Below are 15718 nucleotides of genomic sequence, written 5' to 3' on the forward strand. Positions count from 1 at the left end.
TTTCATTGCTGCTATGACTGTCTCTCGGTCTCAGTTTTTCATGTGAAGAGTTTTGGAAAGAGAATTTTAGACGTTTTTCATTGCTGCTATGACTGTCTCTCGGTCTCAGTATTTCATGTGAAGAGTTTTGGAAAGAGAATTTTAGACGTTTTTCATTGCTGCTATGACTGTCTCTCGGTCTCAGTATTTCATGTGAAGAGTTTTGGGAAGAGAATTTTAGACGTTTTTCATTGCTGCTATGACTGTCTCTCGGTCTCAGTATTTCATGTGAAGAGTTTTGGGAAGAGAATTTTAGACGTTTTTCATTGCTGCTATGACTGACCCTTCATGTGAAGAGTTTTGGGAAGAGAATTTTAGACGTTTTTCATTGCTGCTATGACTGTCTCTCGGTCTCAGTATTTCATGTGAAGAGTTTTGGAAAGAGAATTTTAGACGTTTTTCATTGCTGTATGACTGTCTCTCGGTGTCTCAGTATTTCATGTGAAGAGTTTTGGAAAGAGAATTTTAGACGTTTTTCATTGCTGCTATGACTGTCTCTCGGTGTCTCAGTATTTCATGTGAAGAGTTTTGGAAAGAGAATTTTAGACGTTTTTCATTGCTGCTATGACTGTCTCTCGGTGTCTCAGTATTTCATGTGAAGAGTTTTGGAAAGAGAATTTTAGACGTTTTCATTGCTGCTATGACTGACCCTTCATGTGAAGAGTTTTGGGAAGAGAATTTTAGACGTTTTTCATTGCTGCTATGACTGTCTCTCGGTCTCAGTATTTCATGTGAAGAGTTTTGGGAAGAGAATTTTAGACGTTTTTCATTGCTGCTATGACTGTCTCTCGGTCTCAGTATTTCATGTGAAGAGTTTTGGGAAGAGAATTTTAGACGTTTTTCATTGCTGCTATGACTGTCTCTTGGTCTCAGTATTTCATGTGAAGAGTTTTGGGAAGAGAATTTTAGACGTTTTTCATTGCTGCTATGACTGTCTCTCGGTCTCAGTTTTTCATGTGAAGAGTTTTGGAAAGAGAATTTTAGACGTTTTTCATTGCTGCTATGACTGTCTCTCGGTCTCAGTATTTCATGTGAAGAGTTTTGGAAAGAGAATTTTAGACGTTTTTCATTGCTGCTATGACTGTCTCTCGGTCTCAGTATTTCATGTGAAGAGTTTTGGGAAGAGAATTTTAGACGTTTTTCATTGCTGCTATGACTGTCTCTCGGTCTCAGTATTTCATGTGAAGAGTTTTGGGAAGAGAATTTTAGACGTTTTTCATTGCTGCTATGACTGACCCTTCATGTGAAGAGTTTTGGGAAGAGAATTTTAGACGTTTTTCATTGCTGCTATGACTGTCTCTCGGTCTCAGTATTTCATGTGAAGAGTTTTGGAAAGAGAATTTTAGACGTTTTTCATTGCTGTATGACTGTCTCTCGGTGTCTCAGTATTTCATGTGAAGAGTTTTGGAAAGAGAATTTTAGACGTTTTTCATTGCTGCTATGACTGTCTCTCGGTGTCTCAGTATTTCATGTGAAGAGTTTTGGAAAGAGAATTTTAGACGTTTTTCATTGCTGCTATGACTGTCTCTCGGTGTCTCAGTATTTCATGTGAAGAGTTTTGGAAAGAGAATTTTAGACGTTTTTCATTGCTGCTATGACTGTCTCTAGGTCTCAATATTTCATGTGAAGAGTTTTGGTAAGAGAAAAGGACTCAATAGTTGTCGATTTTTTTTCCATGTATTGTACAGCACTACGGGTTGTATGTAGATTCCAATAATACAGTGAATGTTCTCATGTTCCGGCGTCAAGTATTGAACGTGATAGGGATTTCTAAATTTTGAAAATAATCATTAGAACTAATTTATGTTTCTTAAAGGATCCTTTGTTATCCTGCAAATCTACGACTGATGTTAATTATTTTAAGTAAATTATGTTTCTTAGACCCTTTATTATCCTGCAAATCTACGACTAATGTTGATTATTTTATTTAAAATATGTTTTTTAGACCTTTTGTTATCCTGCAAATCTACGACTAATGTTAATTATTTTAATCAAATTGTGTTTCTTAGACCTTTTGTTATCCTGCAAATCTACGACTAATGTTAATCATTTTAATCAACTTGTTTTTCCTAAAAGACCCTTTGTTATCCTGTAAATCTACGACTGGAGTTAATTATTTCAACCAAATTGTGTTTCTTAAAAGACCCTTTGTTATCCTGTAAATCTACGACTGGGGTTAATTATTTCAACCAAATTGTGTTTGTTAAAAGACCCCTTTTATCCTTTAAATCTACGACTGGAGTTAATTATTTCAACCAAATTGTGTTTCTTAAAAGACCCTTTGTTATCCTGTAAATCTACGACTGGAGTTAATTATTTCAACCAAATTATGTTTGTTAAAAGACCCTTTGTTATCCTGTAAATCTACGACTGGAGTTAATTATTTCAACCAAATTGTGTTTGTTAAAAGACCCTTTGTTATTCTGTAAATCTACGTCTGGAGTTAATTATTTCAACCAAATTGTTTGTTAAAAGACCCTTTGTTATCCTGTAAATCTACGACTGGAGTTAATTATTTCAACCAAATTATGTGTCTTAAAAGACCCTTTTTATCCTGTAAATCTACGACTGGAGTTAATTATTTCAACCAAATTGTGTTTCTTAAAAGACCCTTTGTTATCCTCTAAATCTACGACTGGAGTTAATTATTTCAACCAAACTATGTTTGTTAAAAGACCATATGTTATCCTGTAAATCTACGACTGGAGTTAATTATTTCAACCAAATAATGTTTCTTAAAAGACCCTTTGTTATCCTGTAAATCTACGACTGGAGTTAATTATTTCAACCAAATTGTGTTTCTTAAAAGAACATTTGTTATCTTGTAAATCTACGACTGGAGTCAATTATTTCAACCAAATTGTGTTTCTTAAAAGATCGTTTGTTATCTTGCAATTCTTGGCCTGGAGTTATTGTATGCAACTTTAGAATTTGAATGTAAATATACTCTCGGTAAATCTCGCCACGCCATATCTAATTTTTTACACCCCCTTTATGATTTTCATTCAAGAATTAAATACCTTCATATTCGATTTCTTTTCAAGTAGTATTATCTCACGCAGCTACGTCGTAAATCTTTCATCCTTGGCTTTAATGACATTTACAGTATAGGTTGTTCATTCTCCTATGATTCGATAGACTACTTTACACTAAATTTGTAAGGAAGGAATGCAGGTTATTAAGGGTAAGAGTACCCACACTGTGTACTTGAGTCACGCTATATGTTGTCATATTGATTCCAATTAGTATTTACCATTTATTTCTTTTTTTTCCAGTAACGAGAACCTGTCAGCACAGGAAATAGAGGTAAGTTTCTTAAAATTATTTTGTACAATTTTGATATTTTTTTTCTGTCTATTGGAAAGAATTTGAAGCGGAAAATGGAGTTTTTATGTTATTTATTTGAGTTTGTGCTCCTTAGTTACATTTAATTTTATCTTGAGAATTTCTCTTTTTAAGATTTTAACTTTTTTAAGATACGGGTTGTATAAACTAGATTTAAGTTTCTATCCATCACAGATTTTATATAAATATTTATTTTCCCATATTTTTTATTTTTTTATATATCTTATTATTAGTTTTGATATACGTATTTTACCTCCCAAATTTAATTTAGCCGGACTTTGAATTTAGCCAGCTCTGTAAGTGTCGAGCTAGACTCATTTGTGCTGTTAAACTCTTCCCTTTTAATGGTAATCAAGTCATTGCTGACGTACGCGAAGTTCATTAACATTATTCATTAGGGTGAATATGTGGGTATTACTCTTTATCAAAATGAATTTGCTTGTATTGCTTTTAGAAGTAAAAGTTACATTTTGTTACCAACAAATATTTTCTGTTCATACAAAATATTTAAAATACCTGAGAAAATTTTTATATTTCCACGAAAGAATAATTACGTAGGTTCTCTGCTATTAGTCTTACATTAAGGCCCCTACACACGATCAATTTGTTCGTCAATTGATTGATATCAATGTATTGACGTCAATGAATTGATGGAGAAATTGACCGTGTGTAGGGGACATTGATATCAATTTAGTTGAAACAATTTCATCGAATCAATTCATTAAGAGATCAAAGATCCTTTGATATTTATTGATGGGTTTTCAATAGAATTGATCGTGTGTGGGCAAAGCATCAATATATTGATCAATAATTTAGTGTTTTCCCAGCAGTGAAAGAGTCCTCATCGTAATCACACAGATGCTTTCATCTCGAAGTTATGAATCAAACTGAAAAATTGAAGTAAAATCATTGACCGTGTGTAGGGGCCTTTAGTTATTGGTTATATATTTGGGAGGGGGGGGGGGGGGCTGAATCTTAGAGGCTTCTGCCATAAGAATTGTGTAGATGTTCCATTTTCATGATATGGAACATCCATTCCCAAGCGCGGTTCCGTAAACTATTGTTAGGGGTTCCGTAAGAATTCATATTTTATTTTATTTTGTTATATTAATTTTAATTCTTTGTTAAACATACCGTGATAAATCGTAGGATGATATATATATATATATATATATATATATATATATATATAATGTATATATATATATATATATATATATATATATAGTGTGTGTGTGTATGTATGTATGTAAGTTTGTGTGCGTGTAAATGTACGTATATATTTATATTTATATTATATAAATATTTATAATTATATGTATGTACATATATATATATATATATATATATATATATATATATATATATATATATATATATATATATATATATATATATATGTGTGTGTGTGTGTGTGTGTGTGTGTGTGTGTGTCGGGGTTCCTTAGGATGAGACAAAGTGTCTGAGGGATTCCTCAAGTGCCAAATGTTAGGAACCACTGAATTATGGAATTTATATATATATATATATATATATATATATATATATATATATATATATAATATATATATATATATTTCTTAGATGATGATTTTAGTATTGCCTTCTTGATTGAGTCTGGGATTTTGATTTTGCATAAGCTTACTAAACAGCTACTTAATAAGGTTCACTTTATTTGATATCAATTGCAATGTGAATTTGCATTCTTAGGACAGGATAGGAGACATTGCCATATCTAGCAGGACAATGCCTTGGAGTATATTACATATGATTAGAATAACTTTTGTTAGTTTAATATTATTACGAAGGCATTTTTGTCTTATTTTTATTGATCTGCATCACTGTTTTTTTTCCAGAACAAATTTAAGCAGTTATCGCTAGCGTTCAAGACAGACCGACTAACTCTCAAACAGCGGCTAGATGTACAGCATCGACAGAGAGATACGGCAGAGGCTAATTTTGAAAGAGAGCTGGATCAGCTGAGGAAATCCATATTGGTAATTAGGATTTGCTTTGTTAAGTTTTTCATTTGTTCTTCTCTGGTATGATTGGTCACTTTTACATCAATTTACCTTAATGATTAATTCCTCGTTTTAATAACTTGGGATGTCATCACTACCAAATAGAAAATAACAATACACAATGTGATGATGAATATAAGAATTGGTTAGACTTATTTACAAAATGAATTCTTAGTAAATCAGAATGATATATCCATATGTTGGAAAGGATGAGACCTGTCTGTTGAAAAATAGAATTCAGAAAGTGGCAGTGTAACTCTCAGAGCATTTTCTGAACTATAACACAGTATTACCACCCAGTTAACACATCTGGAATGTCATTTTAGTAAATATATATTAAAAAAGAAGAGTTTATCCAACATTAGCATTGGTTCATTGGTTAATCACTATATCAATGAAGTTGAGCCACTCCAGAAAGAAGGAGAGGAAATTATCAGAGTAATCAGAAGGTCATCAACTTGTAAACATTCAGATACAAACGCAAATCCAACTGAAATCTCAAATATTATATCAATAGTTTGTATACTGTAATAAGATAAAGAAACACTGTAATAAACGAAATCTACTTTTGGGTGAGATAGCCATGTCGTCCTGATGGATCATTCCTTTCGTAGTAGTCATATATACCCTTAGGAAGCTACTAAAAGAACCTTCCATTAGGACGACATGGCCTGAGCCCCTCCCAAAAAAACATTATTATATCTATTAATACAATAAACAAAACAACATATGCAATAACCTGATATTTATTTCATATGAAACGGGACTATTAGGTGACTTTTGCAGCTGGAAATCATAAGTATGGGAGTTAGGTTAGGCCTACCCTAGGCCTAAAGTTAACAAAATCCAACTTTCAAACAGCTTTTTGGAGCCTATTAAGACTTTCTGTTGAAGACCTTCTACATAACTCTTCTTGTTTTATGAACTTGAAATGAAATGATATATACTGTACAAACATTAATGGTAACGTTTTTGCACGTTGATCGCCAGACGAGGGTTTGAGTCCCGCTCAAACTTGTTATTTCCATTAGTGTCTTTAACCTTACTTTACTTGTGAGCTAAAGATGTTATATTTGAGGGAGCCAGTAGGTCTACCTGCTGAGTCATCAGCAGCCATTACGTGGCCCTCCCTGTTCTCATTTTTTCATCATAATGGTTCGATGTCGAGACTGATGTAAGGTTGCATAAAATGGCGCAACACAAATTGTATTTTTTCATTTAATATTTATTGTCGACTTATGATGTACTACTGTACATGTCTTTGTATCAAATAGAAATTTAAGGTTTAGGTATAACTTACATATAGGAAGTAATAAATTACAAATTAAAGAAGGAAATCTGGAAACATTAAAGTGGGATTGCCAAGAATATGGTAGATGCCACAAATTCTGCATTTGAGCATCCTCTACGGCTGCTAATTAATGAGTAGAATTCCATGTACGAATGGCGATTACCAAAATTTACTGTATTATTTGAAAACCTATATATTTTATAAAAAGAAATCATATTATTTCATATTTTTGGTCACCTTGTGTTGTTTAAATGTACAGGGAATGTTATTCTATTTACCTGTCAGTAGTGTAGGTGTTGAAACCTCTAACCTCCTCTCTCCCTTGGACTTGGTAAACAAATTCTTCTTTGAGATGGGGTGGGTAAAAGGACATGAGCATTAAAAACCATTATGTAGTTGTGCTCCATAGCACGCAAAAAAAAAGGGGGGGGGGGGTTATAAACTATTTTAATAGAAAATCTATTTTTGAAGTGCAATGATTATGGAACTTTAACTTCCAGCTAACACTAATATACACATCACTCTTAGTAAAAGAGTGATGTGTAACTATTTTATGTTGTCTAATTTTTATACTAATATCTTAATGAGTTACTGAATTTATAATATATAATGATCATTTATGAAGTCAGACTGAAAATCATTACCTGTATTCTGTAGTTAAAATTATTATTTTTTAGATAAAAGACTGCCTGTGTTTAACATGTTTTTTGATAAAATTAGAAATGCTGAAGGGATTTTGACGTAGGAAAAATCTATTATTGGGTGAGATAGCCATGTCGTCCTGATGGGAACCAAAGCAAAAACAGCTAAAACAAAAGGCAAAGAGAAGTAGGTACTTAACTTTGATGAAGAAGAGGAAGCCGACATACAAAGAAAATCTTCGAAAAAAGGTGAAAAGAGCGCACACCAAAAGGAGAAGGAATGATGCGGCAGAGTCGTATGGGAGCACTGAAAGGTGATAGGATATGTAACGGCTCCTCACTTATCCTTCCCCTTAGAGGATTAGACTGGGAAAGGTCTATTCGGAGTGCAGATACCTATGGTTATCTTAGGATACGTCCCTGATTATACACGATATCTTCGGATAGTCGTTCCGGGGGTTAAAACCCGTGATGCCTGACGGTAATTCTCTTATAATATCAATTGCAGAAATATTATACAGTAGAAAGTTGCTGGAGGGAACTTCCATCAGGACGACATGGCTCGAGCCCTAAAATGCAGTTTATACGACAGAAAATAATGGTTGTAGCATGTTATCTTGGTTATGCATTCCTTAATTTAAATTGTTTTTGTCCACAGGCTCTTCATGAAGAGTGTTTAGACACCGACTTAGTAGATGCTATTATGGAAGTTCGTAAGCACGTTGATGTTTTAACAACTTCTTCCAGCAGCCTTCTGTCAGCATCTGAGGTTAGTATGATTATGCTTCGATCTTTTGGGAATGTTAAGGCATGGTAGGTGGTCTGATATACACATTTCTTAAGTTCTTACCGTAGCTATTTTTATTTGGTAACTTGTCATTGGCAGTACAGTATCAATAGTCTAGGTTTTCAGTATGATAAGTGTCTGTATGTAAATGCTATGTATTAAAAAGGAATGAATATTTTGTCCTTGATACAAACTATGGATCTTGTCAAGATTAGCGAACCCAACCATCACCGGGTTCGCTATTCTTTACATGTGGAAAATTGGGTTCCTTATTCTTGACATGAGGTAAATTGGGTTCCCTATTCTTGACATGAGGTAAATTGGGTTCTCTATTCTTGACATGTGAAAATGGGTTCTATAATCTTTACATGAGCTTTCCAGTTTCTACCAAGCTATTTAAACCAGTTTATTTGGATGGAGCGAAATACGGGTAACGGATTGAGTTCTATCATCTAATTGCTTCTCAATTTCTTTTTGATTCCTATGATGGTGTCCGGTCAATTCGTCGACGGCAATTCGTCGTTGCTCAATTCGTCGTTGCTCAATTGATCGTTGCTCAATTTGTCCCCAGGTCAATTCGTCGTTGGGCAAATCGTCGAGTTCAATAATTTATTTTCGCATTCTCGACACTCCTTTTTTTTTGTCTTACATATTGGACCCTTTTTGCTTCTTCTAAAAAGAAATTGTCTAATGATAATTTTAGTTCAAAAGTACTTTTTAAAACTTTGCTCTTTAAAAAAAAAATGTTTAACGACAATCTTAGTTCAAAAGTACTTTTTAAAACTTAGCTCCTGAAAAAAAGAATTGTCTAACGACAATTTTAGTTGGAAAGTAGCTTTTAGAAACTTTGCTTTTAATATTGTATCCTTTTCAGGAAAGGGGGAAGTTACAATATAAATACAAAAAAAAAAAAAAGTGAAGAGTTTCTTTTCAGTCAAATTTATAGTACAAGTTAATATGTAATGAAAATAGTAGACAAGTTACAACAACATTCTTAAAAACATTCGTTAAGCATTTAATTTCTATAATTTAAGATTGTGCACTATTGTTTTCAGAAAGGTAATTTTTTGATTGGGATCATATCTCTTCATGACATTTTTTATACGCAAATTCATGTTTCTATATTTTTTCTTTTGCTTTAGCTCATCTCCTTGGAGTATTCACTTGGAATGGAGAACCCAACATTTGTTTGTGGGGGTGCGTGATGATTAAAATCTGCTTGCCTCCAACGTCTGAAATTCTTACTGAGTTGTTCCAACCGAGGAATTTGTGATAAAGCACATTCGTTTAACTTTTCAACTTCACCAGCAATTATTGAGCGAAGTGCAGCACGAGATGAAATTGACTTTGCTTTAATATTTGAGACCACAGTCTTCGCATTTACCTCTGCGGCTGTTGAAGCATGATTATGGATACCAACCTTCTTAATCTCTATATAGTCTTCATCAGTATGAAGTCTCGCCTTGCATGCACGATTTTCACACCTCCAGTAGATCTTCAGTCTATCTGCACTCTCCTTATTCTTAGTATATATATAATTTTCTTCATCAACAACAGGAAAATAATAAATAAAACTTCTGAACAACCTACTGTCTTTTAACTTGGGGACAAATTACCCAACGACGAATTGACTTGGGGACAAATTGAGCAACGATGAATTGAGTGCGACAAATTGGGCAACGACAAATTCACTAGGGACGAATTGCCCTAGCACCCCTATGATGTTGTTTTTAACTTACTTTTATATTTTTGTGACTCATAAGATATTGATTTTAATAGAAAGCTTTTAACTTATTAATTTTTCTTCCATCAATAAAGTGATCACTTATATTTCCAACATATTTTTTCTTCATTTACCTTTTCTATTTTTTCTTCATAGTCCAGAACATTTCATAAAGTTTGGCGAACCCAACCATCACGGTTCGTTATTCTTGACATGAGGTTAATTGGGTTCGCTATTTACAAGTGAAAAATTGGGTTCGTTATTCTTTACATGTAGAAAATGGGGTTCCTTAATCTTGACATGGAAATGTTGGGTTTGCTAATCTTGACAAGATCCCAAACTTTTTAACAGCCTTTATGTGTTTATATAAGGGCAATTTGTTTCATTGGTATACATACTGTATTGCTAGTTTAGCTAGAATCGTGTCACATCACTACAGTATTTGTAAGAAAACAATGAAGGTACTTCGAAGACAGGTAACTAATTTCATTCAGGGTTAGTGAGGAATCTGGCATTGCCATGTAGCATTGTTGTTCTCACTTCATTCCACTGACAGGTTAGAAACAGATTTTCTGCCACTCTTTTACTAGCTTGGTTTTAGAATATTCGTTTAATCTTGCATTGTTCTTCATATTTAATATAGAAATTTTGATATTTGCTTTGGATGATTTAAAATGGACATACGTGTTTAATTTTCATAAGTAGGTTTGTTATTGGATGTGTCGCTTAGCTGTATCGCAATCATTTTTACCTCCGTCAACGAAGTTAGGAGGAGGTTATGTTTTTGTCCCTGTTTGTGTTTATTTTTTTTTTTTTTGCATTTTTTGTGAACAGCTTTCTGTAATGAAACTTGCAGGGATTAACTATTATGTAAAAAGCTGGTCAAAATTTTTTCCTTTTCCATCATGCTCTAAATAATATCATTACACATTACACAAGCCCATCCCGCTGGTAAGGAATTTCGTGGATAATAGGAGACCCTGAGTTTTATGAAGGGTTTTTTTTTTTCAATCCATGTACTTTTAAATATTCTCATAAGGGGCCCGGCCGGTATGCCAATATATGGGGGCATACGACGAAAAACGCAAAATCCAGAAAAAATTCACTGAGCTTCGTATGGCAATGGAGAATGTGTTTATGAAATATTTTGTCAAAATTCCTCTTACTTTCATAGTTACTGGGTAATTAGTAAAAGTAACTTAATAAGCCAAAAACATTGATCCCTACAAGAAAATGCAGTATTTCTTCTATTATCGTAAATTTGGATAATTATTACTTTTTGATATACCGTTAAAAAAAATTGTGTGCAATGGTATCTGTATAGATTCCATGAGTCACAAGACAAAGTTATTAATACACCTTTTAGTACTAGCACAAACCTCAGAGAGAGTACACGTTTGAGTTTGACCTCTGACATTCACTCACTTTTATGACTTTTTCTTGGTTTCGACAAGTTTCATGCCAAAGAGGAAATGACAATTTCATCATCCCGCTAACGTAAAGAAGAAGAAAATTCGCTCTAATAAGAGTGTAGAAGTGGGTAATATCGGCAATATTAGCGGAGTTAGTGAAGGATGAAGGATCGCCCGTCTCGCCTGACCAGGAACCTAAAGAAGCAAGATATTGAGCAAAGGGATCTTAATTTATGATTAAATTATGATAAATAACATTGTTTTGGTTTAAAATCCCCCCCAAAAAAACATAAAAACCATAATAATTGTGATTTATTAATATTGTCTTTGTAAAAATACAAAGAAAAACTGAATGCTTGTATCTCAAAACTATACTTATTGACCTTCATATTCTATTTTCTCCCTTAGTTTTAAAGATATAGCATTGAAATTTGTTGTGTAACTTAGAAAGATGTTATAAAACATTTGGAGCCCTTTTCCCCAATTTTTGTTTCATATTTTCTTTTTAAATTTTTTTCCCTGATTTATATGGTTTATTTTTTTTTTACCGTAATGAAAAAATTCATATCTAGCAAAAAAATTATTTCAAATAAAAAAATCTCTATTTGATTGGAGGTCTACATCAGGTCTATATAGGGTAGTAATCCCAGGTCTTAATATTAATCATCAAGAGAGGAGATAGAATTTGAATAAAACCAATTTTCAGGATAAAACGTCCTGGTGCCGCAAAACCGAAGGTCAAGGGCAAAAATCCTATGCAGTTTGTAGATATCCTAAGTTACCTTATTAAGTGGTATGAATGTCAAAGCCCTGTCCTTAAAAAGTGGTATTAGTCGGCCGGCCCCCTTAAGTGATATAATTGTAATTTTAAGTGTATGGTACACTACATCAGTGACTACTTTACTACTGTAATCATAATAGAGTACAGTACATTAGATCTTATACTATACAGTACTGTACTGGCAATATTAATATCCCCACCTCTTGTCTTTTTCCAATATAGTAACAATAAGTATAATGCTCATAATTTTTGTCTTTTACAAAATATCTTATTGGTGAATTATTCTTTTTTTATGTTTTGGTGTTAACTGTTTTATGCAAATAATTTTTTGTAAGGTTTATGAATTTGTTTTGAAGATAATGTTACTTTGATAAAAAAAATATCCTCTTTGTTTTTCTTTTAACAGGTATGGGGAGCAGTACAGCAAGAATGGAGAGTATCAAAAGCTCTAGAAGTTTTACTATTACATGTGGAAAATGTGAATAGACTTTATGAACATGACCATCAGGAGCTTGAAGAGATGCGCAGGTATGTTCTGTTGAGCTTTGGATGCATTTTATGCATTTTCCTTTGTTTACACAACTAACATTCGTTCCTATGTGTATATAAAACTTTTGTCCTTTAAAATACAAGATGATTTTAGCTGAAATGAACATTGAATCATTAACAAGATACAGTATTTTGTTAATGACAGGAGGTACAAGTGGAAGCCTTGTCCATACACCTGTCACAGAGTAGCCCCTTTTTACTTTGCCTGCAACAAATACAAACTGTATGGAAGTACTGTTGCTACACTCATTTTGACTATAGGATCTTTTTCCAACTTTTTTTGTGAGCTTATTCGCTTGTGACAGCAGAAGGGCACGAAAGGTAACGTGTGATGATGGTTTATTTGTGAGGTTCCTTCTGGCAACTTCTACAGTATAATTCTGCGATTGATATTACAAGAGAATTACCGTCAGGTATCACAGGGTTCCAACTCCCAGAAACGACTATCTGAAGATATCGTGTATAATCAGGGACGTATCCTAAGATAACCATAGATATCTGCACCCCAAACAGACTTTACCCAGTCTAATCCACTAAGGGGAAGGATAAGTAAGGAGCTGCTACACATACTATCACCTTCGAGTGCCCCTATATGTTCCTGCTTCTCATTCCTTCGAACAGTGGTGGTACCAGATATGGGGATTTTGGATGACTCGTGATGATGTTTTGTACATACAGTATTTTTATGAAGAAGAAACTGAGGTGAGTAAACCTTTATATTGTTGCAATTAGTTTAATTACAATTACAAGACGTATAGTGAGTCATTTCTATATCAGAAGAAAATATATTTCTAGAAATGGGGATTTTTTGGTGGTTCTAGGGATTTTTTATCGAGTTTTAGGAATCTTTAGACTAACCCATCTGGCAACACTGCCTTCGAACGCAGCTGATGGCAACAGTTCGGTTGATTTTTGCGGGTGCTTTTTTCGCACTGTGATTAGTTTTGTGAATTGGCTTCCTCTTTGTCGCAAAAGTTGAGTATTTACCTCTCTTTGGCTTTGTTTATGCTAATTTTGATTTTAGCTCCTTTCGGAGACTTAGTTTTTAGCATTTGGTTAGAGGAAGCCTGAGCGCTTGAAGTCCTGCTAACATGGCGTCGGGCTTAGTCCCTGATGGCAAAGAAATAAAAAGCGAGGCAATACAATTATATGGAGATAGAGGAAATAAACTATCAGATGAAGAGACTAAAGAAGAATTAGTAAAATTTTGGAAAACAGTGTACAATACACATGAAAATAGAATAACAGAGATCTGGAATGAGGAAAAGGAGAGGGAATACCTGGACAATTTGAGAAGAGAAAACGACATTATAATAGTAAATGAATATAGTATACCCGGCACCTAAGGGAGCATTATGATGCTGTAATAAATGTCAATGGAATAATTAAAACCCATGCCTTTTGCTGAAATGAATAAAGGTAAATTAGAAAAATGCCTAAAACGCATAAAAGAAAGGTAAAGCAGTTAGGCCAGATGGACTAAAGCCAGACTATTACAAAGCTATGATAATAAGTGATATATGCAAGAATGCGCTAGTGAACTGCTACAAAGAGGAACTAGCCAGTAAAAAAAAAAAACCCAAAAGCTGGAAAGAATCCAGAACAAAAGTGTTAAAAAAGAAAAAAAAACCAACAGCAGAGGAATTGAGACCAATAGCACTCATAAATGTATCATATAAAATATACATGGCTTTTACAAGGATGAAATAGAAGGATACCTAAAAAGTAATAATGACATAGAGGATAGTCAAGCGGGATTTATAGAGGGAGGAAGGATTGAGGATAATATATTCATCTTACAGTACATGGTCGAAGAAACTTTCAAAAATAAGAAAAAACTCTTAGTTGCCTCTTTAGATTTCAAAAAAGCTTTCGATTCCATAAAAAGGGAAGCACTGATAGAAACATTAAAGCAATATAAAGTACATACTAGTATAATTAACTCTATAGCTGAAGTATATGTGGGAGAGACTACTACGATTGACATAGGGGAAAGAGTAGAACAAAAATTGAGCGTAAGTAGTGGAATAAAGCAAGGCTGTACTGGCTCTACAACATTATTCAAATTAATTACTTATCAGTAATGGTTTTAGAAATGATATTATAAAACTAGTAGTATTATTTTTTGCTGATGATGCCCTAGTGCTTGCTGAGAATATAGAGGATGCTGAATTGAACATAAGGAAAGTGATAGATATAGGAAAGCAGTGTGGTTTAGACAGAGAGACAAAAGTAGCGTACTTATCTATAATATGAAGGAGAAACTAGATATAGAGGGAATAAGAGTAGTAAGCAATATTAAATACCTAGGTATCAAGGTAGATGATAGGAATATGTTCAAAACACAGGAAAGTGAAATGATAGTTAAGGCGCAAAAGCTAGCTAATCTTACATATTCAATCATAGGAAAAAGTTGTAATAAAATACTGATAGGGAAAACATACGGGAAAAGTGTAGTGCTACCTTCTATATTATATGGAACAAATGTAATCGACCTAACAGAAATAAATAGAAAAGTTGCAGTAAATAGAGAATGGAGTGTATAGAAGGATGTTAGGGGTGTAAAGAATACAGCAGTTGTAGCCTTGAGAGGGGATGTAGGAGCATCTGCTATGAAAACAAGGGTAATGGATGGAAAGCTGAGGTACCTTAATAGCATTTATAAGGGAGAGAAGGACTTACTAACAGCAATAGTCAATGATATGGAAGAAAAAGAGAGGAAGTGGTGGATGCATGTGAAGAATGTGGGATGGAGATGAGAGAACTCAAGAGATGTACGAAAGAGGGCATAAAGAAGAGAATAAGAGAATGGGACACAACTAAATGGAAGAGTGAAATGGAGTGCAAGGAGAGTCTAATTCTGTATAAAAACTGGAAAAGTGAAATCAAGGAGGAAGTGTATGACAACACATTTTCGTCAATTTTATTATTCAGAGCAAGGACAAACACATTGGGCTTGCATATAAAAAACAGACACCAAGATGGAAATATAAACTGAGTATTCTGTGATGTAGAAGAAAATGCCAACCACTTTATGTTATATTGTCCACAGGTTAGTGATATAAGAATAAAAACAATTGAACTCCAACAACCATACGAAGAAGATAGTGCACAAACAGTTGGAAAATT

General features: G+C 33.6%; 1 protein-coding gene across 1 annotated transcript in view; it reads left to right on the plus strand.

Moving 5' to 3' along the window:
• The window catches only part of LOC137623343 (uncharacterized), a 1305328-nt gene that overhangs the window by 1225705 nt on the left and 63905 nt on the right, over positions 1 to 15718 (plus strand). The window contains 4 exon segments of the mRNA XM_068354157.1: positions 3315 to 3345; positions 5241 to 5381; positions 7996 to 8106; positions 12447 to 12568. Of these exon segments, the coding sequence (XP_068210258.1) occupies positions 3315 to 3345; positions 5241 to 5381; positions 7996 to 8106; positions 12447 to 12568 (405 nt within the window).

Source organism: Palaemon carinicauda, chromosome 30 (assembly GCF_036898095.1).
Source record: "Palaemon carinicauda isolate YSFRI2023 chromosome 30, ASM3689809v2, whole genome shotgun sequence".
NCBI lineage: Eukaryota > Metazoa > Arthropoda > Malacostraca > Decapoda > Palaemonidae > Palaemon > Palaemon carinicauda.